Genomic DNA, 24,749 nt, shown 5'->3' with positions numbered 1-24,749 from the left:
TTAATATTCTATGGTCTATTAAGAGGCAACTAATGGTCTATGGATTGTTGAGAGATGATAAAGTGGTTTGAGTGATGGAACTGAAGGCAAGAAGATCTGAGTTCAAATCCAACCTCTGCCACTTACTAGCTGTGTGGCTCTGGATAATCCACTTAACTGCTGTTTATCTCAGTTTCCACAACTGTAAAAGGAGGGATCATAATAGCATCTACCTCCCTGGGCTGTTCTGAGGATCAAATGAGTTAATATTCATAAAGTGTTTTGCCAACTTTAAATTACTACATAAATACTTTGTAACAACAAGTTCAGTCATTTCTCAGTCGTGTCCAACTCTTAGTTTTCCCCCATTTGAGATTTTCTTGGCAAAGATACTGGAGAGGTTTGCCATTTCCTTCTCCAGTTCATTTTACAAATGAGGAAACTGAGGCAAACGGGGTTGAATGACTTGTCCAGGGTCACACAGCTAGGAAGTGTCCGAGGCTGGATTTGAACTCAGCTCTTCCTGACTTCAGGTCTGGCACTCTATCCACTGCACCACCTAGCTGCCTTTCTATTTGTAGAGCAGGCAAGTGATAGAGTAGTTAGAGCGCTAGGTCTGGAAAAGTTCAGATCAGTACTCAGACACTTCCTAACTGTGTGACCCTGGGCAAGTCACTTAACCTCTGTCTGCTTCTTAGACTGTAAAATGGGGATAATAAATAGCATCCCCCTCCCAGGATTGTTGTGAGGTTCAGATGAGATAACATTTGTAAAATGCTTAGCACAGTACCTAGGCGTTTAATAAAAGCTTGCTTCCTTCCCCCTTTCTCTATTACAGGGGCAGATAAGATAAGTGTTTTTGGTAGTTACAGGGATATAAGCTCCTCCTCTGGGCGCTCACCGACAGCATCCTCTGGACAGCTCCAGAAGCATGGGGACATTGGGCGTGACAGGCATTACTTCCTCCTATTTCCGCAGGATTCGGGGTTTCTCTGCTAGATCTCCATATTTTTGTTCCATGTGGTTTGCAGATTAAAATTATTGGGTAAGGAGATATCTCTTAAAATTGTTCTTGTTAAGTTTTTAATTGACCAATGTTACTTCTGGACTTTTGTGGGCAACAGTTTGCCCAGTGATAGTGGGCCCGGTTCCAGCACAATTTGTTGGTTGAGTTCTCCAGGACACTATGAGACCTGTATTTGTACTGTGGGGATTTGTCATCTGCCAGTCCATAAAATATAGTGAGTTTCTGATGTATAATTCTAGCCATCAGGTCATACCTTGATAGGTATTCGGGAGGTGCTAAATTTTTACAGCCTGCGCTGAAGTGTTATACCGTTTCTGACATTTTCTTGTATAATTTGCTTTGAACAAAAAGTCTGGACTCCTTCTGAATTTGTGGTGGCAAGAACCTGGCCCTGAATTACCATCATACATCTCTCCATTCCCACAAACAAATCCATATTGCTTTTGTCATTACAGTATTAGGAGAATTTTATAGCTACAGTAATGTAAATGAAAAGTGCTAAATGGAAACTAAGTGAGATGTACTTGTAATGACCAATACTGGTCCTAAAGTAAAGAAGAAACCTGCTTTCCTCCTCCCAGTAGACAGGTGGCGGAACTATGGGGGCAGAATGTTGCATACATTTCCAGAAATCATTGTGTGTGTGTCAATTGATTTTGTTTATCTGCTTTTCTTTTATTACAAAGAAAGTTCAACTAATGCAATGGGCTTAGTATTAGTGGAAATTGCTGTGAACAGATATATATATATATATACATAATTATGTATTATATATATTATATATATATTCATATATACATATATAAAATATATTTTGTTGTTCATCTTTCATCTTTCAAAGAGGACCAATGACATCATTAGGGTGATGTCTTAACTTATCCATGAATTGGATTTTAAGACAAAAAATAAGGAAGCTATTTCAAGTGAAAGCAACTACGACAACCTCTGCCTTTCTTTTTCACTTTCAGAGAAGGAAACCCTTCCTTATTGCAGGGGCTGGAGGGAGTGTGTCCCCCGCATCCATCTGGAAAATCTGTGTAAAAATTTTTGGCCCTCCATTCATATCAGAGAAGAAGTCTGAATTTTTTCTTCTATGGTGTGTTTACATACCTTATGGTAAAATTTGGGTTAAGTATTTGGTCATTGACTCTGTGTCATCTACAGCTCCCTCAAAACTCCCCCAAAATTCCCATATATACCTTTATACCAGAGAAGTCTGAATTTGTTTTTTATGGTGTATTTATAGTACCTTGTGGTAAAATTTGGGTTAAGTGTTTGGTCATTGACTCTATGTCATCTGCAGCTTCTGCAAAACTCCCCAAAAATTCTCATTTAATTTCTTATGCCGACCAACAATATATCAAAACCTCAATGGAGAAAGTGATGATGTGGAAGGGATAACTGCATTTTGTGGGGAGAAGAAGGGGAGTAAAGCATTCCAGAGAATTTCATCAGGGCTATGCTAATTTTCTTTGTGTCCATCCAATGTGAGTATACTTCACTGGTATTCCCCAATGCTGTGGAATTTTTAAAAATATCCCCTCCTACTTCTAAACTTCAAATTGAACTTTCCCTTTTTTGTTCTGGGGATATCCACTAACTAATGACAGGATAATTTCCTAAATTAGGAGCTTTTTGTTCAAGTTTGAGTAGAATTATAGAATGGGATTTCAATTGTAACTAGAGACAGATATACTGGAAACGGCTTGAAACTAAAAGCCCTTGAAATGTGACATATTCTGTACCATCAAAAGGATGTCTCGGTCTATTGAACTGGGGACCAGAAGTAAGAGGGGGATGCTGGGCCTTGGCTGTCGGCCAAGAAAGCTGCTTCTGTGCATCATCTGATCACTGCAGCAATCAGACTTTGCAGACTCCCGGATACTGGTGCAGCTGGAGGAGATGCTGGGTTGGGTTTCACTTCTTTTGTGGGGATGGGGATCTTTTGCCACCTCATAATGCAGAACAAGAAGAAAACAGAGGCGAAGGGGGAAAGAGGAGCCCTCGGGCATTCTTTCACCACTTGGAAACATTTTATTAGAGAAAATTATTTTAAAATTCTGGGTAAGCGGAGTGTGAAAATGACTGATCTGCTTTACCCTCCAGGAGGATATTTGAATTTTCAGAGAAGCCAACTAGACAGTGTATTGCAGAATGATGTTGTAGGATTTAGAGGAGCCCTGGACGTGGGAGTCTATCAGTCGCTCAACCAGTATTTGTGAAGTATTTCCCATGTATTGGGTATTGTACTAAGTTTGGGGTATTTTGTATTGTTCAGTTGTTTTCGGTTGTATCTGAGTTTTTCTTACTACCCCCCACCCCCGTTTTGGGGTTTTCTTGGCAAAGATGCTGGAGTGGTTTGCCATTTCTTTATCCAGATCATTTTATAGATGAGGAAACTGAGGCAAACAGGGTTAAGTAATACGTCCAAGGTCACACTGCCATTAGGTGTCTGAGGCCAGATTTGAACTCAGGAAGATGAGTCTTCCTGACTCCGGGCCTGGTGCTCTATGCACTATGGTGCCACTTAGCTGCCCACAAAGAAAGTAAAAATAGCCTCTGCCCTCAAGGAGACCACATTCTAATGGTATGTATGTAGTTATTTGCAAGTTGTCTATCCCATTAGAATGGAAGTTCCTTGAGGACAGGGTCTAAGTTTTTACCTTCTATTGTATCCTCGGGATTTAGCACAGTGCCTGGCACATGGTAAGCACTAATAAATGCTTGTTTGATTGACTATGAAGATAAAGAGAGTGTGTGTGTTATTGGAGTCAGTCATTTCATTAGCTCTGTGATTTTGAGGCAATCACATAACTTATCTGGCTCTCAGTTTCCTCAACCAGAGCTTAACATAGCACCTGGCACATAGTAGGCACTTAGTAAATGCTTGTTGACAGACTAATTGACTTCTGAGATGGGGAGATTCATTTCTGACCTGCCTGCTACTTAAGGTTGACACAAAGCAAAGCGAGGGAAAACATTCCGAGGTTACAAAGGATTTTCCCAGGCCACTCCCCACCCCCAGTCTTTCCAGAATAGAATCACCTGAAGAGAATAAAAATGAATTTCAATAATAAAATAAAGTCAAGCTCCAAGAAAACACAACTGGAGTTTCCCAACCCCTTCATTTCCTCGGATTCATTTTGATGTGATAAACAGATTTGTCCCCCAGAGCTGCCAAGCGGAGAGATCGTCCCACTACGAAGAAAGCATGTGCAGTAACAGATTCGGTTTAATTGTTTAATTATAGGCTCTCATTTCTGAATTCAGTTAAGTGCACCCTGGCTCCAAAACAGTACCCCCAGAGACTGGGAGACACATGAAGCTGTCCAGGAGATCTTCCTTTAAAGGAGCAAGAGGAGGATCAAGGCTGAGAAATCCCTAGGTCCAGGAAGAATCTTTGAGAAGCCCACCAACCCATGAAAGAAATAAATATTTGACCCAGGGTCTAGAGCTCAGAGAAACCTTAGATAGAATTCAATCCATCCCTTAATTTTACTTTTCATTATAGTCTTATCTCTTATTGTTCTGGGTACGTGTTCTGCCTCGATTATCCAGAATTCTGAAATTCTTTTCTCTAATCACGATGTCCTCTCTTCCCATCCCATCTTCCTTCTCCTTCACACCACCTAAATCTGTTCTCCAAACTGGAGGCATCTGAATGGTGCAGTGGTTAGAGCCCTGGGCCTGGAGTCAAGAAGACTTGAGTTCAGATTCCACATCAGACACTTACTAGCTGTGTGACCATGAGTAAGTCACTTGACTTCTGTTTCCCTCAGTTTCCTGGACTGTAAAATGGAGTTAATAATAGGACCTACCTCCCAGGGTTGCAATGGCTAGGTGACACTGTGGCTATCCACAGTGCTGGGCTGGAGTAGGAAAGACCTGAGTTCAAATCCAGCTTCAGACACTTACTACTTGTATGAACCTCGGTAAGTCACTTAACCCTGTTTGCCTCAGTTTCTTCATCTGTAAACTGTGGAGAAGGAAATAGCAAACTGCTCTAGTTTCTTGGCCAAGAAAATCCCAAAATGGGGTCACAAAGAGTTGGACATGACTGAAGGACCAAACAGTAACCCTGGCTCGTCACGAGGATCAAATGACATAATATTTGCGAAGCCTTAGCACAGTGCCTGGTACACAGTAGGTGTTTAATAAATGTTTATTCCTTAGCCTCCTTTTTAATTGAAGAGTTGGATTTGACGATCTCTTAGGAAGGAAGGAATTTTTAGGAACTGACTGGAAAGGCTCTTAGAGACCATCTACCCCAACCCTCTCATTTTTTGTTCTTTTTAAATTTTTAACATTTTATTTTTTAATGAACAAAAACCTATTTTTTCTCCCTCCCACCTCTTTCCTATTGAAAAAGAAAAAAAGGCCTTGTGACCAATATTCATAATGAAACAAAAACAAATTTCTGCATCTTCTACACCAAAAATGTCTCTGCGCTTCACCTCTCTGTAAGGAGACGGGTAGTAGGCCTCATCATCAGTTGTTTAGAAATGATGCTGGTCATTGCATCCAACCACTAACCCCCCACTTCTCAGATGAGGAAACTGAGGCCCAGGAGGTTAAGTGATTTGTCTGAGAGGGAAAGGGAAGGGAGCATTTATATACAGCACTTACTATGCTCCAGGCACTGTGCTGAGTACTTTTACAAATAGGATCTCATTTAATCCTCACAATAACTCCAGGAGGTAGGGGCTATTATTATCCCCATTTTACAGTTAAGGAAACTGAGGCAAACAGGGGTAAGTGATTTGTCCAGGGTCACACAACAAGTGTCCGAGGCCAAATTAGAACTCAGGACTTCCTGACTCCAAGCCTGGTTCTCTCTCTCTTGCTCCACCAGCTGCCTCTTGGTCACACAGGTAGTAAGGAGCCAAAGTGGGATTTGAACCCGTGCCTTATGACAGCAGAGTCAGGATTTTTTTGGAAGATGCTTGAATGGGGTTAAGCAAAGGGTAAACTTTCACATCTGGTTCTGTTATTTTTTGGATCCCAGAGTTTAAAAAAATATGAAGTGTGATGTTTGAATCACATCCGTTCTCTTCTCCCAGCACCCTGGGCCAGGCTCTTGTTACCACCTGCCTGAGCAAGCAAAATAACCTCCTCTCGATCCCTCCTGCTTGTGCTCTCACTGACTCTCAGAGCTCGCAGGGACCTCAGCAGCCATCTAGCCCAACCTACTGGACAAATGGTCATCCAGTCTTCATTGGAAGACCTCCAGTGAGAGGGAACCCACTGCCTCCCCAAGCAAGGCACTCCACTTTTGAAGAGCTCTCACCCTGCCTCAGCCCATCCTTCATATCACTGCTAAAATAATCTTCCTCCTTCAGAGACCTGATTTTACTGTTCCTTTACTCAACAATCTCCTCCTCTTCCTTCTCCTTCTCCTTCTCCTTCTCCTTTCTTCTTCTTTCTTCCTTCTTCTCCTTCTTCTTCTTCTTCTTCTTCTTCTTCTTCTTCTTCTTCTTCTTCTTCTTCTTCTTCTTCTTCTTCTTCTTCCTTCTTCTCCTTTCTTCTTCCTTCTTCCTTCTTTTTCTTCTTCTTCTGCTTCTGCTTCTTCTTCTTCTTTCTCACAAATCACAAATATTTCCCAAACTCCCCTTCTTTTCAGCAATAGAACAGTGACCTTTTTCAGGAACTAATGGGTAGTTATTAAATATTTTAGAGCTGAGGTACCAAGGCCTTACTGCCAGTACAGCTTAAGGAGATGAAAAAAGTCACAGATGGGTGGGAGGTGATGCTTGTACATAAGAATTACCCTCAGGCCACAGTTCTCTGGGCATATGAATTCAGGGATAGCTCCAGATCTGTTTTCTATAAAGTTGATCTTTCTAGATCTGACCCTGGCTCCATTTTGTAGTGGGGTTTGTTGGATCTTCCTTATTGGAAACATGCCCTTCAGCACTGGGTCATTCCTGAATTTTTCTAGTATGGCTTGACTTCAGCCTTAGCCCAGCTCTTCTGAAACAAGAAGAGAACTGGGACCGGGGGAGCATGTTGTCATGAGAAAATACTAGCTTCAGGGAGCAGAAGAGACTTGGGTTCTAGTTCTAGTTCTGTCTCTATCTTCTTGTGTGGTTTTGAGGAAATCACAGAACAGCATACTCTTTCCAGCCCCAGTTCATATTACTTCCCTCAATATTCCAGCCAAAGTCACCCCTTGATTATATTTGGCCATCTCCTACCTCTTTGCCTTTGATCACACTGTTTTCAATGCCGGCGATGCCTTTCCTCTTCTTTTTTGGTCTGTTAAGTTGCTACCTATCTTTAAAATACATTTCAAGTCTTCCCTCCCCCATGAAGCCACCCCAGATAACCTTTGCCAGTCATAGAGTTCTCAGTAAGACCTTGTATAGCATTTTGCTTGGGCCTCTCTAATTCTCTTACTATAGATTAGGGGGAGAGAAGAGAGAGGTTCAGAACTGTGATTCCATGATATCAGGGAACTTCCTTCATGAAAACATCCATCACTCATGCTGGTCAGAAACTCACCTGTAACTTTGAGTCTCAGGCCCTGGAAGGTCAAGAGACTTGCCTATGGTCATACAGTCAGTATGTCAAAGAATTTGAGTTTGTTGAGACCTCAAACCATATATGAAGGAATCTTTCCTCTCACATACTCAACAAGAGGTCACCCAGACCCTGCTTGAAGAGGGAGCACCCAAAGCAAACATTCCACTTCCAAATAGCTCCCATTATCAGGAAGATCATCAAGACATTGATTGATTAGTCTCTCTGTGACTCCCACCTAGTCCTCTTTTGGTCCTGTTTGGTCCCCTGGGGTCAAGCAGAATACAACAGCCTTATGATGTTTAAAGACAACTATCCTGTGTCCCCTAAGTCTTCTCCAGACTAAACCTCCTCACTTCTTTTAATTGATTCTCACACATCATGAGTTCAAAGACTTCCACCATCTTGTGTCTGACTCTTCATGGCCCCATTTGGGGTCTTCTTGGTAAAGATGCTGGAGCAGTTTGCCATTTCCTTCTCCAGCTCATTTTACAGATGAGGAAACTGAGGCAAACAGGGTTAAGTGACTTGCCCAGGGTCACACAGCTTCTAAGTGTCTGAGGTTGGATTTGAACTCATGAGGATAAGTCTTCCCAGTTCCAAGCCCAGAGTCCTATCTCTGCACCACCTATCTGCCCACTACTCACTGTACCACACTATCTCTCTTTTACATAATATTGTCTTGTAAAGTGCTACCTGTTTGTACCTTATTCTCTTGCTAGACTGTGAACTCCATAAAAGTGGGGACTGTGTCTTATCTACAATCCATGCCTTCCTTAACCCCCAGTAGAGTCCTCTGTATGAGACAGGCACTGGATAATATTTGCCGAATGTTTGCTTAATTGCTGACACATAGAATCTTTATTCTCAGTTTGGACTGTTCTGAGGAATTCTGCACATAGAGATCTTCAAGGCCGGGCTCCACCCAAAACAAACTCATAATCTGTCCAGCAGCCCCACTCCCCCTCCCTCCCCTCCTCCTGTCCCACCCACTAAATCACATTGAATCTGTAATAAGGAATTTTAGTTCAAAGCCAAAAGGCAAACCCATGAATGCAGTTGGACTGATCTCATTTCTTGCTGGTGTTGGCTTTGTCTTTTTTTTTTCAAGTAACTGACCTAGATTAGTTTCCAAAATGATGATATGTGAGAGGTTTCTCCGTTTTTAGTAGTCTAAAGACTGTGGGTAGTTAGTATATAGAATAATGTAAAAGGAGGCTGAAATTGATAGCACACTGGAGTTGGAGTCAGAAAGACCTGAGTTGAGACTTAGCAGCTGTATAACCCTAGGAAAGCCACTCAGCCTCGGTTTCTTCATTTGTAAAATAGGAGTTGTACTCACCAGCCTCTAGGGTCCATTTTGGCTCTAAATCTATGATCTTATAAATACGCTGAGTAGGAAGGAAAGACAGAGGACTGGGTGAGCTTATGATTTAAATCATTTTCACCCAGGGTTCATTTCAGAGGTATCACTTTTGGAAGGTGCTCTGATTCACAAGCTCCTGAAATGCCCCACAGGGTGGAGGCCATAGTTGATCTTCACCACATGTCAGAAATAGGGTCAAGGTTCTGAGTAGATTAAATAGGTAGGAGCTTTCAGAGGTTTCAAGATGCCCTGGGGAGGAAAAAAAAAAAAAAACCCTGCCCTACCATTAGTGTATCACAGCCCTGGAAATTCCACCATTAGAGATTTGTTCCTTGGGCTAAAAGCCAAGGAGTTCCCAAGGTTAAATTAGATATTGTCTGGGCATGTGGTGTACTAATCTTTTATCAGCCATGAACAACATAATTGCATAAATTTTATCAGAGGAATGTGGATTTAGAGAATCAGTAGAATGTAAACTTTTAGAGGGTAAGGATTACTTCTTTTTATGTCCTGTATCTCTGGCACACAACGGTCACTTTGGATTACAATCATAGCTACAGTAATGGGAAGAACCTCAGAGGTCATCTAGGCCAGGGACTCATTTTAAAGATCAGGAACCTGTGGCCCAAGGAAGCTAATGGACCACACCAAGAGCTGCAGTACAGGTAGCAAGCTCAGAAGGGACATGTTCTTTCCAATGAACTACATTGCTTCCATCATGCTTGCTGAATTGAAAATTAAAAGAATTTTTTTTTGGGGGGGGGGGGGCCTCCTCATTTTTTTTTTCAGAATCACTTTAGAACAAAGGTTCTTAAGGCAGCTATGTGGTGCAGTGGATAGAGCACAGGCCCTGGAATCAAATCCAGCCTCAGACACTTACTAGCTGTGTGATCCTAGGTAAATCACTTAACCTCAATTGCCTCCCAAAAAACGGGCCTTGCAAAAGACCCAGGTATAAATAGCAGAAGTCTGAGCTCCAAGTCTCTGGAACTAGAGTCAACACTTTCTCCTCTTCTGGGAGAGAAGCATTGAAGGACTCAGACAGAGTAAATTCTGGTCATAGGAAAGATTCAAGGAGAATGCCAGACTGAGGAGCCAAGCATGGAGGAAGATACCAAAGGCATGCTTTATGTATTTTGCAACTTCTCCATGGCCCAGCCTTCCTCAGGAGTCTGCCACCTTCTCTTGGGAGGCAGGAGGGGGGTCATGAAAAGAACAGTGAAGCTGGAGCCAAAAGAACTAGGTTCAAATCCTGGCTCAGTCATTTAGCAACTATGGGACCTTCGGCTAGTCTCCCTTTTGGAGTCAAGCACAGACTATTTGGGATTGTGCCATGGCTCCCCAAGTGGCCACCGCCCCAACTTTGCAAGCCAATCAAATAGAAGAGAAGCCATCAGCCTGTGGCGATGATAATAGTGATGTGACAATAGTTGTGAAATCATTAAAAATATGACTAGAAATGACTTTTCCACCTAGGGAGGTTGGCCTGTTTCTAAGATGATGCCTCTCATCCATAGAAGCTAATTTCTAAGACATCCATCCCTCCATGGTTCCCATTGAGCATTTCATCTTCAGATGCTCTCGTTGAGATGATACTGGCTCAACGAAGTTTCCTTTCTTAGTCCTATGACTCTGCTCCCTGGAAGAATGAACCCTCTCCTCTTTTTTGTACAATCTACAGTTACAGCTCCTCCACATTCCTCTTGACATCTGCTGTGACTTACAGGGTCCTTTCCCACCCCTCCTTAGCAGATGTGCTTAGCAAAGGCAGTTATCATGTGATGAGAGCCTGGGCTCTCCACTTGCCAAATACTTGTGTGTCCACCAGACAGAACAGACATTCAGCCAAATTCATGAGGATCATACAGAATCATAGACCTAGAGCTGGACATAACCTTGGAGGCCATCTAGTCCAATCCCCTTATTTTGCAAACAAGTAAAGTGAGTCTCACTTAACAAGCCTCCACGCTGCCCTTTCCACCATGCCACCTTCAAGAAGGTGTAATGGGACTTTTTGCTATTTTTTTTCTTTTGGAGTGCTTCTCAGCACTAAGGCAATCCAGTGCCTTTGATTGAGCCTTGCCTTTGATTGAAACAAGAGTCTCTGATGACCTGCTTATGTCACAAGAAAGCCTAAGTCACATGAATTTGAGTCACATGGTTGTGATGCCCTCTAACCCTGAAGAAGCGTATATATACTCTGAGGTCAGCATTTTGCTTGGCAGGGGCGGGGTGGGGGGGCTCACTCACTGGAAGGTTGTTCCTGTGATTTGGCCAGACAAGACTCTGGGTAGCCATTAAGGAGCCCCTCTGCTTTGAAAACCTAGATGTTGGTGCTTTTCTCTCTCTCTCTCTCTCTCTCTCTCTCTCTGGTAACTATGTATGTACTGTATGGACAGAAGCCCTGTCTGCTGATTTGTGTTATTTGCTCTGTTTATATAATTTCTGCTTGTAATTTCCGTTTGTGTTTTCTCTGAAGTTCAAGGTGCTGACTTTTTCCAATGAACTAAGTGAATGACATATGTATGTTTAATTAAAATAAGATTGTTAACCCCTTAAAGTTGCTTTCCTTAGAAAAGCAGACCAAATATGCTGGTATTGTTGGCCTTACACCTCCACAGCAGCTGCAAGCAGCATTGTTATTACAGAAGGTCACATTTACTCTTTCCCAATATGTTCCTTTCTGATGTGACAGGTCAGATTATTATGGTTAAGACTTGTCTACATGCTATCTGCTTACAATGCTCTCTGACCCTCCCCATTTGTAGAACCCTAGCCCCTCAAAGTTAGAGGGAATCTCTGGGGCCATCTATTATGAACCATACCTGGTTATGAAATTCCTCTACTATATCCTTGGCATGTGGTTGTCTAGCCTTGGCTTGACAATCTCTAACTACGGGGAGGCCACTATCCCCTCCAGGCAGCCCACTCCACTTTCAGATAGCTCTAGTGTTGAGGCAGCTAGATGGTGCAGTAGATAGAGTGCTGGGGCTGGAGTTAGGAAGACCTGAGTTCAGATCTAGCCTTAGACACTTACTAGCTGTATGACCCTCGGCAAGTCACTTAACCCTGTTGGCCTCGGTTTCCTCGTCTGCAAAATGATCTGGAGAAGGAAATGGCAAACCACTCTAGTCTCTTGGCCAAGAAAACCCCAAATGAGGTCACAAAGAGTCAGACATGGCTGAACAATGACAAAAGTTATTAGGAAGTTTTTCCTGACATGAGTCAAAAATCTATGTCTCTAAAAATTCTCCCCAATTCTCCTAGTTCTACCCCCTACAGCCAAGTGGAACAAACCTAATCCCTCTTCTCCACAACGGCCCTTAAAATATTTGAAAACAAAAATGATTCCCCTTCCTCAAGTCTTCTCTGACCTAGGATTATCACCTAGGTTTCTTCAACCAAGCCTCACACTGCCTTCCCTGTGGTTCCTCAAACAAGACCCTCCATCTACTAACTCCATGCACAGCCATTGGCTGTCCTCCATGCTGGAATTCTCTCGCTTCTCATCTCCCTCCCCTGCCTTCTCTGGCTTCTCTTAAGTCCCATCCAAAATCCCACCTCTTACGAGAAACCTCTCCTTCCTGCTGTTGCCATCCCTCTATTAACAATTTCCAATCTATCCCATGCATATCTTGTGGCCCAAGGCCCCGGATGTAATTGTTTGCATCTTGTTCTCCCTCATTAGACTGTGAGCTCCTGAGAGCAAAGACTGTTTCTTTGCCTTTCTTTTGTAAACTCAGCACTTAGCCCAGTACTTGGTGCTTAGTAGGTGTTTAATAAATGCATATTAGTTGACTGATTCACACCGCATGATTCCTCTTGCTTATATTCAGGTTGGTTCTATTAAATTTCAACAAACCTAAGCATCTATGTATAAGGTACTATGTTACGTATCAGGGCCACATATCCAAACGCAAATACAACACAGCTCCTGCCGTAGCAAAGTGCCTCCCAAATGACAGGGCCTAGTAACTACTTGTGGATAGACTGGGCATCCTGGATCGATTGATTCTCAAGGAGCTCAGATTCTACCAAGGGGGTTCAATAAAGACATAGGTAAGAAAAACTGTGAAATATAGTCAAAGTATTTTTTGTTGTAGCTGGTAGAATACTTAACAACTGAGCGAATCCTGTAGAATTTAGAGGACTGATCCAAGGTTTCAAGGGTATCGGAAGGTAGGAATGAGGAGGAAGGACATTCCAGGCATGGGGGACCCATACAAAAGTTACAGCAGTGGGAGATCAAATGTCCTGTACCTCAAGCAGGCCAATTTGGCTGCAATTGGGAGAGTGGGAGGGAAGTAATGGGAAATCGGACTGATTTCACATTTCACATTTCTGAAATACTCCAACCATCGCCAACGCCTTTGTGTTAGCCAAAAGCAGGGCTGTCTTTGCTCTGCCTGAAACTCCATATGGTAGTCATTTTTAGCTTGTGTTAACTCATCTCTCTGGGGCTCCCAAGCTCTCCCACCCCTAGACGATACACTTAATGTCAGCAGGTTTCTGTGAATTATGTGCGCTCTCCCCTGATTTCCCATTCTTCTTTGCGGTGGATTCCAGTGAACAGCCTGGCTTCCTAGGGCCTGCTCTGTGCTCTATCAGGCAATTGTTCTCCTTTCCCATCCCAGTGATCCTAGCTGAGGCTGAGGACTGCTGGGAAATGGGTTTCCCTCATCATAGACTAGGGCAGGCAGCTTTTTTTCTTCTCTTGACTAGGCTATGTTCAACCTCAAAATCCCCAAAGGAAGGTTTCCAATGCCTTTAAAAAGAGCCCCTCCCTCCTTTTATATACTCTAGATTACAGGCTTGCAATGTTTGAATCCTGTTCTATAATTTCCTTAAGAGCCACTAAAACTGCCCAGCTCTGTGCTCTGACAAACTTTTCCAAGGATGGCCCTCTGCCTCAAAGAAGGCATTCTTGCTTTCCTCTAAGTAATTCTAACATTTCAAGGGATTTCACACTCCTGGAGGCTGGGCAACTCAATGCAATCCAATTAAACTAACCATTTTATATTAATTAATAAAAATAATAAACATGAAGCACCTACTATGTACTGGGGTACAAAGCCATTCCTGCCCTAAGCCAAATTCTTATTCTGTTAATTGTCAGAAATGACAAATTCCAATATCCTTCTCTCAAGCAAGATGACTCCAGCTCAGAGGCAATGCATCCAAACAGCATCCTGATGAATAAACTGCAATGGCTGCATTTTACCTTTTATAATTTCCTCACCTGTTTTCTGTCCTTTTAAAATTATCAAGAAAAGTTGGGCTCCTTCCTATTTCTTTGGCTCATATTCTGAATTATGGACTCAGAGCTAAAAGAGACCTTAGATACAGCTGGTCTAACCCTTTGTGTTACAGAGGAGGAAGCATGAGATCCAGAGAAGTGACTTATTCAAGGTCTCCGAGAAAGCAAGTGGCAGATTGGGATTTGAACCCATGTCCTCTGATGAAATCCCATGCTTTCACTATGACTCCAGGGTAGAGCTGCATAATTATAATGTCCCAGATAAAAGTTGAGAAAATGCAACTATTTCTTTTCTCTTAAGAGGTGGAAGACTATGGGTGTGAAACATTGCCTTTACTGATAAATATTATTGTTGTATTGGTTTATTTTGTTAAGTTGTACAATTCTCTTTTTTTTCAATTTTATTACAGAACATGGATCACTGGGTAGGAGAAGGGAAAGGACATACTCAAAAATGAATGCAATGTAAAAGGAAAACATGTAAGTAAAAATTAGATTTTTTTAAAAGGCATATGGCTTATTATAAATACATTTCATTAATCAATAAACATTAAGTACCTACTATGTGCTGGGCACGCTACTAAGCACTGGGGATACAGAAAGAGACAAAAGACAGTCCCAAACTACAAGGAGCTTACAGTCTAAATTATTAACATGTAAAACATTCACAGAACAAAGTGAGTGCCCCTCGATTGGGGAATGACTGAACAGGCTGTGGCATGTGAAAGGGATGAGATATAATGATATGGTTAAAAAGGATGAAAATGAAGAATTCAGAGAAACATGGGAAGACTTTTATGAACAGACACCGAGAGAAATAGAGAGAAGTAGAGAAAGCGATACACAATGACTCCAAACACATAAGCAAAAAGAATGCTAAGGATGCTGAACTCTGAGTAACCAGCATGACCAATTTTGGAATTAGAGCCCACATAATGAAACATTGTGCCCTCCTTTAGCAGAGTTGGCGCCCCATAGGGGCAGAGCATTGCCAACAATGCCATCTGTGTTTGTTGTATTGGGTTTTAACTATTCATCTCCAAGTGTGGCAAATCTGTCCTTCGTTTTGGTGAGTGAGTTGAATTAGATGCCAAATAAAGTAATAATAACTACCATTTTTATATAATGCTTTAGGGTTTTCAAAGCACTACATAAATATGATCTCGTTTGATCTTCTCAGCAACCCTGGGAAATAGGTACTATTAGGATGCCCGTTTTACAGGATGAGGAAACAAAGGCAAGTGAAAGTTAAGTGACTTACCCAGGGTCACACAGCTAATAATAGTCTGAGACAGGATTCAAACTCAGGTCTTCCTGACTCTAAGGCCAGATCTCTATCCACTCTGCTAACACACTGCCAAATTCTATGATTCTTTTATTAAAAGGGAGTATTCAAGCATTGGGTAGGGGTGGGAGAGATTGTATAGAAGTAACTGTGATGCAAAAACAGATAGCATCAATAAAAGTTGTGGGTTTTTTTTAAATAAAACATTCTTAGGCAATCATCTATCAAAAAAATAAGCATTTATTCAGCATGCACTCTATGCCAGGCTCAGGCTAACATTTTTGATCAAATGCAAATACATGCATGCACACACACATACCAAACATGTACCATTCTATGATATTATTAAGGTAGTAAGAAATTCTATTTTTAAATGAAAATATTAAGAACAACAGTCACAAAACTATTAAAAATGAATATTATGCTATGAGAAATGGGGAAGATACGGACTTCATAATAACCTGGAAAAACCTACACAATATAATGCTGAGTGAGAGGAGCAGAACTAGCAGAACATTATACACAACCACAAATATATGGATTCTGTGATGACTAACCTGGATAGACCTTGCTCTTCTCAGCAATACAAGGTTCAAAGACAATTCCAAAGGACTCATGAGGGAGAGACCTATCTACATCCAGAGAAAGAACTATGGAGGCTGAATGCAGATTGAAGCACACTGTTTGCTCTCCTTTTTTTCTCGTTTTTTTTCTCTTTTGTTTTTGTTTCTTCTTTCTCATGATTCATTCCATTGGTCATAATTCTTCTTTACAACTTGACTATAAGTTCAATGCAAAGTTATATGTAGAGGATATATCAGGTTCCATGCCATCTTGGGGAGGGAGGTGGGGAGAGGGGGAAGAAAATCTGGAACTCAAAATCATGTGGAACTGAGTTTTGTAAACTAAAAATAAAAAATCTTAATAAAAAATGAATATTGCAAAATTGTAAGGAACAAGATTGGTCCCAAAGAAGAAATAGGAGACGACACCTCCCCTTTTTCTTACGCAAAGATAGGGGTGGGGAAAGATCTACAGATGTGGAATATTTCAGAGAACATCAGATTTTTTTCAATGTATTGTTCAGTTTTGCTTAACTTTTCTCTTTAAAAAAATTCTTTGTTATAAGGGATATCTCCCTAAGGGGGGTGGATAAAGGGAAGGTTAGAAAGGTAGATGTAAAGACCAGATATATCAATAGAATCTATTTTTAAAAACATTAGCTATCCACATACCTACACAACCAATACCATGGTCTTCCTCACTCACCAAGAGGTCATAAGCAAACCAGATTGCTTACACAGCAAATTGTTTATCACTCAAAACATTTTTAAATACAGAAATGGATAATTCTAGTTGTTCATTCCTGTTCTTTCCAGCCAAAACAAATTGCTTTACCTTGCCAGAGGCAGTAAGACAAGAAAATTAAGAATGTGTTATTTCCCCAAAGGTCCATTCATGATCACTTCAAGTAACATTTACAGGAGCAGCATGATCATATTAGGCAGCCTCCATCTTTTCTCGAAAGTTTTTCTGCCCAGTAGTGAAACTCTGTGACCAACCCAATGGCCACCACAAACTGAGTGTCACTTTACTGGAGGGCAAAGATAAGGCCAACCAGACATGGCTGTTAATAACAAGATGATGCTTATTTTCACCAGCCCCAATATCATCCTAGAAACTCAGCACATTCCCACAGAGAACTGTGATATTTTAAAATGCAAGAACAAACCAGAATGACAACATGGTAGATATTACAAAAACAAATGAAAAAGCATTATTTGCAGGTGTTGCAAAAACAAACCAAATCATAGTAGCATGGTGGGAGTCCCAAAAATATACCAAAGGGTACTGATATTTTAGGTGTGGCAAAAATAGTCAAAGTGGTAGTAACATGGAGGGTATCACAAAAAAAAAAAACAAAAAAAGGGTTTGGCATCAGAAAAACAAGCAGGATGACAGGATGGTAGACATCACCAAAGCAAACCAAAGGGGCACAATATGGTGGATATTGCCAAAATAAACTAAAAGGTATCAACATTTCATGGGTTATAAAAACAGTATTTAGTAACATGGTGGGCATTCCAAAAACAAACCAATATATTAATACTGTGGGCATCATAAAAGCAAGCCAAAGGGCAACAGCATGGCAAGCATCTCAAAAACACACTTGAAACTAAAGGATAATAATATGGTAGGTATCCCCAAGACAAATCAAACAATGACAACATAACAGACATTCCAAGAATAAATCAAAGGATATTAATACTGTAGGCAATGCGAAAGCAAACTGAAGGGTATTAATACTTTGGGAATTGCAAAAACAAACCTGTCCTTAAAACAAACCAAAGGGTAACAACCTGGCAGGCATTATTTTAAAAAAAAACAACTAAAGAGTATTAATACTTTGGGAATTGCAAAAACAAACCTGTCCTTAAAACAAACCACAGGGTAACAACATGGCAGACATTGTTAAAAAAAAAACAACCAAACAGTATTAATACTTTAGGAATTACAAAAACAAAACAAACTAAAGGATGACCATATGGTGGACATTGTTTAAAAAAAAAACCAACAACAACCAAATAGTGCTAATACTTTGGGAATTACCAAAACAAAACAAACTAAAGGGTGACAACATAGTAGAAACTGCGAAAAACCAACCAAACAGCATTAATACTTTGGGAATTACAAAAACAAACCAAACTAAAGGGTGACAAGATGGCAGGCATTAAAGAAAAAAAACAAAGAGTATTAATACTTTGGAATTTGCAAAAAAACAACTGAATAAACCAATTCTCAAAACTAATCAAAGGATGACAGCACAATGGATATTGTTATAAAACTCACCAGGGTGTGTGTGAGCCGGATGGTGATCAGAGGTGATCCTGACAAGTTCTGGGACAGCACCGGTGGTGGTTCTACCTTCAGAGAAATAAGGTAACTGGTAGCTAGTATCAAGTGCTTTTTGTAGTTGGCTGCCTCAGTAATCCTTGGAAGTAAATGAAAACAAATGGAAAATTATTACAAACTGGACAAAGGGTAGGAGTGAAAGAAGAAGAAGGTAGCTGAAAGCCACTTTGAGTATTCATATTAGATTTCAACTGTGTCTAGAGATCATCAGTGTAAGCTTAGACAAGCTCCTTTCACTCCATGAACTTTAGTGTTCTCATCTACATAATAAAAGGTTAAACTAAATGGTCCCTTTGATCTCTTCCAGCTCTAGATCTAAGATCATGTGAATGACTTTATATTTTTTACACTGAGCTTTGCAATTTTCAAAGAAAATGCATCTCCACCAAAGACTTAAATTCCTAAATGAATATGGAATGTAGGCTCATTGAGGGCAGGAACTAATTTTGTGGTGTTCTTAGTACCAATCTAGTATAGCCAAAAACGAGTAGATTCTTGATAATCAATCACTCTTATAGAATGTATACTTACTGAGATCAGAAACTGTTTCTTTTCTTCCTTCCTTCCTTCCTTCATTTCTTTCTTTCTTTCTTTCCTTCTTTCTTTCTTTCTTTCTTTCTTTCTTTGTAACTCCAGGATCTCGCATAAATGGTAGGTACTTAATAAATGGGCAGCTAGGTAGTGCCATAATGCACAGAGCACTGAGCCTGGAGTCAGAAGACTCATCTTCCTGAGTTCAAATCTGGCCTCAGACACTTACTAGCTGTGTGACCCTGGGCAAGTCACTTAACCCTAGTTGCCTCAATTTTCTCATCTATAAAATAAGCACAAGACATAAATGGCAAACCATTCCAATATCTTTGCCAAGAAAACCCCAAACAGGGTCATGAAGAATAGGACCCAACTGAAAAATGACTAAACAAAAACAAACTTAATAAATGCTTGTTGATTGATTGAATGAATCAATCCAGTGCTTATTAAATACCTACTATGCGCTGTGCTGGGCTTTGGGGATACAAAACTGAAACAGTCCCAGCCCTCAATAAGCTTATATTCTATTGAGGTTATATTTTATCTTTCTTATAAAACAAATGTTTATTTAGTTGAATTAAATTGAATGAAGCCACTAACCCAAAGGAAACCAAGCTTGAGCAACATTAATCCTGACTCTACTGAGGGGAGGAGAAATATTGATAGATTAACTCCATTAACTCTCTGTACCCAAATGATAGTCAAATACCCATACTCTTAGCCAAGTAACATAGATGACCCAATGGATAGATTACTGAACCTGGAAACAGGAAGACCTGAATTCAATCAAACCCACTCTCAGTCGCTTAGCACCTTCCTCCCCTGGGCTGTGTGAAGATCAAATGAGATCATACAGTGCTTAGAACATAGTAGGTGCTTTTTTGGTTGTTCACTCATTTCAGTCATGTCCAATTCTTCCTGACGCCATTTGGGGTATTCTTGGCAAAGATACTGGAGTGGTTTGTCATTTCCTTCTCCAGCTCATTTTCAGATGAGGAAAATGAGGCAAACAGAGTGAAGTGACTTGCCCAGGGTCACACAGCTAGTAAGTATCTGAAGCCAGATTTGAACTCAGGGAGAGAAGTCTTCATGACCGACACTCTATCCACTGCACCACCATACTAGGTGCTTAATAAATGCTTATTCTCTCCTTCAATTTAAAATTTGCGAAGCACTTATAGTAGCTAACATTTATATAGCTCTTGCCATATGCCAGGCACTGTGCCTTAGCACTCTTTCCAATTACTATCTCATTTGATTCCCATGACAGCCCTGGGAGATCGTTTCTATTATCTCCACTTTATAGTCAGGGAAACTGAGACACAGAGAGATGAGGTGATTTGCCCAGAGTCACTGAGTAGAATTTGAACTCAGGTGTTCCTAACCCCAAGTCACACATTCTATCTCCTATACCTGCCACCCAGCTGCCTCTATTGCTACCTGTGGTTCCTCCACCTCCCTACCAGACTCCAGATGCATCACCGTCCTACATACAGCCTCAAGTTCTCCTTAGCTTGAGATGTCCGGTGTAAGCATATCCCAGCTGATGTTATTAAACCATTACCAGGATTTTGCCATCCACTCTGCTTTGCAGTTATTCAATCCCTGCTGACCCAAGAAGTATTGAATCACTCATCCCATGTGGGATCAGCTTCCATTTTCACATTTCCCAGTTGTTTAATTGATATGGTGCTCTGTGCTTCCAGGCAGCATTGAACTATGGGAATCATACTGGATTTGGACTGAGATCTGGGATCAAACCTCATCTCTGCCATTTCTACCCATATGACCTTGAGTAAATTGCTTATAACCCCTCTGGGCACTCAGTTTTCTCACTTATAAAATGATAACGTAGGACCAAGATTATGAATCCTTCCTCCTCATTGGCAATCTGAGGTCCCGAGTGACACACAGTTGATTGGCCTACCAGGATTCCATCTCCCAGTGAAAGGAACCACTCAATGGTGCTTGTTCCTGTATCTCCTTCCTGAAAAATGCTATAGCTCTCTCGCCCTCATCTAGACATTTTCTACATTTCTTCACTCCAACCTTTCTTGACCAGATTCAACGTATCTTTCTGACTTGATCACACAATGTGAAATACTTAGCACATAGGAAATATTTAATCAATATTTGTTCCCTTTCATTCCCTTCTCTTCCTCCCATTCATACTCTCTTTTATTCAGTCATTTTTCAGTCATGTCTGACTCTTTGTGACCCCATTTGGGGTTTTCTTGGCAAAGATACTAGAGTGGTTTCCCATTTCCTTCTCCAGCTCATTTGACATATGAGGAAACACAGAGTTAAGTGACTTGCCCCAGGTCACACAGCTAGTAAGTGTCTAAGGCTGAATTTGAATTCAGGTCTTCCTGATTCCAAGCCTGGCACTCTATCCACTGCAACCCCTAGCTGCCCACACTGCTTCTACTTGGCCCTTGTATAGAACTGTTATTGTGATGTTTCTAGCCCCTAGGGACTGTGAGTATCCTATTTTATTCCCCAAATGGGTTAGCCCAACATATGGATACATGCACATATTTCACTTAATATAGTCCTGGAATCCAGCCCATGATGTACGTGTGCCCCACACCCGTCCTCCCCATCCTTTGTATAAAACAGTCACTTGTGTCTGTTTCCTTAAGAAAGAACAGGCCTGAGAAGCATGCTGGAGTTTCCCTGGAGTTGTAAGTATGAAACATTCTCAATAAAAAAACTCCATAAAGGAGAAACACCCTCTCGTCATTTATTGTGCCGGGAAGATGCCTTTGATGAAACATTGCCAAGTGCACAGGGCTTCAAGGGGAATGTTGTGAGTCTTTAGACAAACATTACCCAGAATAGCGTGAAAGCCCCAAAGGACTGAAGGACAATTGAGGGCCACTTTGTCCCAGATGAACCATACTCTATTGCATTGCTATTAAGCCCTTCCTGAAGGCTAAGATCCTTTAGAGAAATATATAAAACAATAAGAATCTATAAAAACAATCAGCAGAATAGGGTGGAGATAGGGAATGGGCTGGTGATTTCATTGGTACAGGGAACTCCCAGGGGAGGAAATGCTCTCTACTAATGCAAGTTGACCCTTTCTCTGAAATGTATAGTCTTAAAGAACTACCTGGGCACTGAAATGTTTAAGAGACACAGCGAGCACGCATTAGAGGCAGTTTATGAATTTTAAATCCAGTTTTCTAGCCACTGAGAAAGAAAACCTATCTCAGTCTTTGATTAACACCATGGGAAGCTAACCTCAGACCTCTATCTCTGGACAAAAATATCAGCTTCCAACACTATCCAGAGGATTCTCAGTTAAGTATGTGTTGGACCAGAGGACCTTCTAGCTGTGAGATTCTGTCATTGGTATAATTAGTGTTGAAGGAACTGGTGAGTGTTTAGCCTGAAGAAGAAGAATTGTAGTTACCCATGTAAGCTTAGGCGAGCCCTTTGTAATAACTAGGCCTCACTTTCCTTGACTGTGAAATGAAGGTAGTTAGACAAGAGGGCCTCTAAACACCCTTCCAGCTCTAAATCTACAAACTTAAGACTTAGGAAGAACAGGAAAACACTCCTTAAGCATTCACAGCCAAGGAAACCAGGACTCAAAAATGCCCAGGAACTTGTATAAGCTCACACAAGAAACAGCAAAGGTACAATTTCTCTCCTCTAGGGCCAAATACCCCCAGTTCCGTAAGTGGGGGTATTCAAGCAAAAGCCAGATGATCACTTGTCAGAAAATGTTACAGAGCGGGGTTTGTCCAAGCTTTGCTAGGACTTGATGGCCCCTGGGGTCTCCTACAATTCTAAGGTTCTATGATTCTGTCTTCGGCTCCTTGGGGCCACTGGAGTTATTAAAGGGAATGACACAGAAAGCAGCTTACTGACTATTTTATGGGCCCAGAGCTCTAAAACATGTTTTCATAGCTCAGTGAAATTAGAATTAGATGACATATGACATGAAATAAACCTGTTTTCTCAAATCAGGAGAATTGCATTTTTTTAACTAGACAAGCCATTTTCAAATTACTTCTTTGGAGTCCTTTTATTTTGAGGAGGAACTGAATCTTGAAAACAAATTTTGCTGGCCATACTTTCCCTATTATAAATCTCTCAACCTCCCAGCATAGTGCCTGGCACAGAGTAGGCAGTTAATAAATGTCTGTTGATTGATTGATTCCCACAAGAGTTAAGGGCCACCTACCAAAGTGTTCTGGGAAGGCTTCTTCTGCTCTCCATCCCAAATGCCTTTTTTTAGCATCTCTTTGCTGCCTGAAATCCCACAATTGGGATTTCATTTCTTTAGCAAAAGGTTATTCAAAGACAAAGACCTTTCAGAATAGAGCGTTGAGTAGGGGATGAGTAAGACAAGGGTCTGAATCCTACTCCTAAGGTTCACTTGGTTCTCTTTGAGAATGAAAGATGAACAGCAGATGAGGTTCACTAGTGATGTGGTCCTGGGTAAATGACTTAACCTCTCAGCATTTATTGAGCACCTACTAGAAACTCTGAGGATCTTCCCCTCCCAGTTCGATTTTTTTTTCTGGATTAAAGAGGCCATGCTTTGACTCATTTTTTTTAAACCTAGGCTTAATTGCTGAATGAATGCTGCCTCAGTCAAACTGAAACCTGCTAAAGACCTTAACTTTAAAAGGCCCAGGTCGCCCACTGCATCTTGGGCCATCTCCAGTTGTCCTGATATGTATCTGGTCGCTAGACCCAGATGGCTCTGAGGGAGAAAGTGAGGCTGGTGACTTTGCACAGCCTTCCCTCACTTAAGTCCAACTCACTTGCATGTTATAGCATCACCTCCCTGATGTCATGGTCCTCTTCGAAACAAAAGGATGAACAGCAATGACAAATATGTGCCAGGCACTGTGCTAGGTACTGATGATACAAAGAAATGAGGTGGGGGGAGAGGTAAGGGGAGTCCCCGCTCTTAAATGGATCACGGTGTAATGGGGGAGACAGCATGCAAACAACCATGAACAAGATCCATACAATATAAAATGGAGTTAGTCTCAGAAGGAAGGCACAAAGAGTAAGGAGGACCAAGAAAGACTTCTTGCCGGAGGTGGGGCTTTAGTTGAGACGTGAAGGAAGTCAGGGAAGTCAGGATACCTCTTCATCATGGAGAGAGTTCGAGCCACAAAGGTCAGCCAGTAACAAAAACTTAAGTCAGGAGATGGAGGGTTATGTTCCAGGAATGGGCAAGGTCACTGGATGGCAAAGTACATGGAAGACAATAAGGTATAAGAAGCCTGGAAAGGTGGGGACGGGTCATGAAGGGCTTTGAAAGCCAAACAGAGGAGTTTCTATTTGATCCTGAAGGCAACAGGGAGCCACCAGATTTTTTCGAATGGGGAGTTGACATGGTCAGACTCGAAATTAAGGAAGGTCAATCTGAATGTTGGATGGACTCAAGTGGGGGGAGGCTTCAGGTAAAGCCTCTTGCAAGAGTTTGGGAGGGAGGCAATGAGGATCTATGCCAGGTTACCGTGATCTGTCCCAACCTTGTTTTCTCATCTGTAAAATGAAGATCATAATAGCGCCTACTTCTCAGGGCTGTCATACGGATCTAATGAGATAACTTACATAAAGCACTTTGGTTGTTGCTGTTTGTAAAATGGAGCCAATCACACCTCTTGCCCCTATCTCAAGGGCTGTTGTGAAGATAAAATAATGATAATTATTATTACAGCTAGGTGGCACAGTGGATAGAGAACCAGACCTGGAGTCGGGAAGACTCATCTTCCTGAGTTCAAGTCCTGCTTCAGACACTTACTAGCCGTGTGACCCTGGACAAGTCTTTTGACCCTGTTTGCCTCAGTTTCCTGATCTGTAAAATGAGCTGGAGAAGGAAATGGTGAACCATTTCAGT

At 41.4% G+C, this 24,749-nt stretch overlaps 1 protein-coding gene across 1 annotated transcript in view; it reads right to left on the bottom strand.

Annotated features, from left to right (window-relative positions):
* The window catches only part of ADGRD1 (adhesion G protein-coupled receptor D1), a 477,959-nt gene that overhangs the window by 382,209 nt on the left and 71,001 nt on the right, over positions 1-24,749 (bottom strand). The window contains exon 13 of the mRNA XM_036742325.1: positions 18,284-18,425. Within this exon, the coding sequence (XP_036598220.1) occupies positions 18,284-18,425 (142 nt within the window). The remainder of the gene's footprint in view (positions 1-18,283; positions 18,426-24,749) is intronic.

This window comes from Trichosurus vulpecula, chromosome 1 (genome assembly GCF_011100635.1).
Source record: "Trichosurus vulpecula isolate mTriVul1 chromosome 1, mTriVul1.pri, whole genome shotgun sequence".
NCBI lineage: Eukaryota > Metazoa > Chordata > Mammalia > Diprotodontia > Phalangeridae > Trichosurus > Trichosurus vulpecula.
This window is presented reverse-complemented; position numbering and strand designations above follow the sequence as displayed.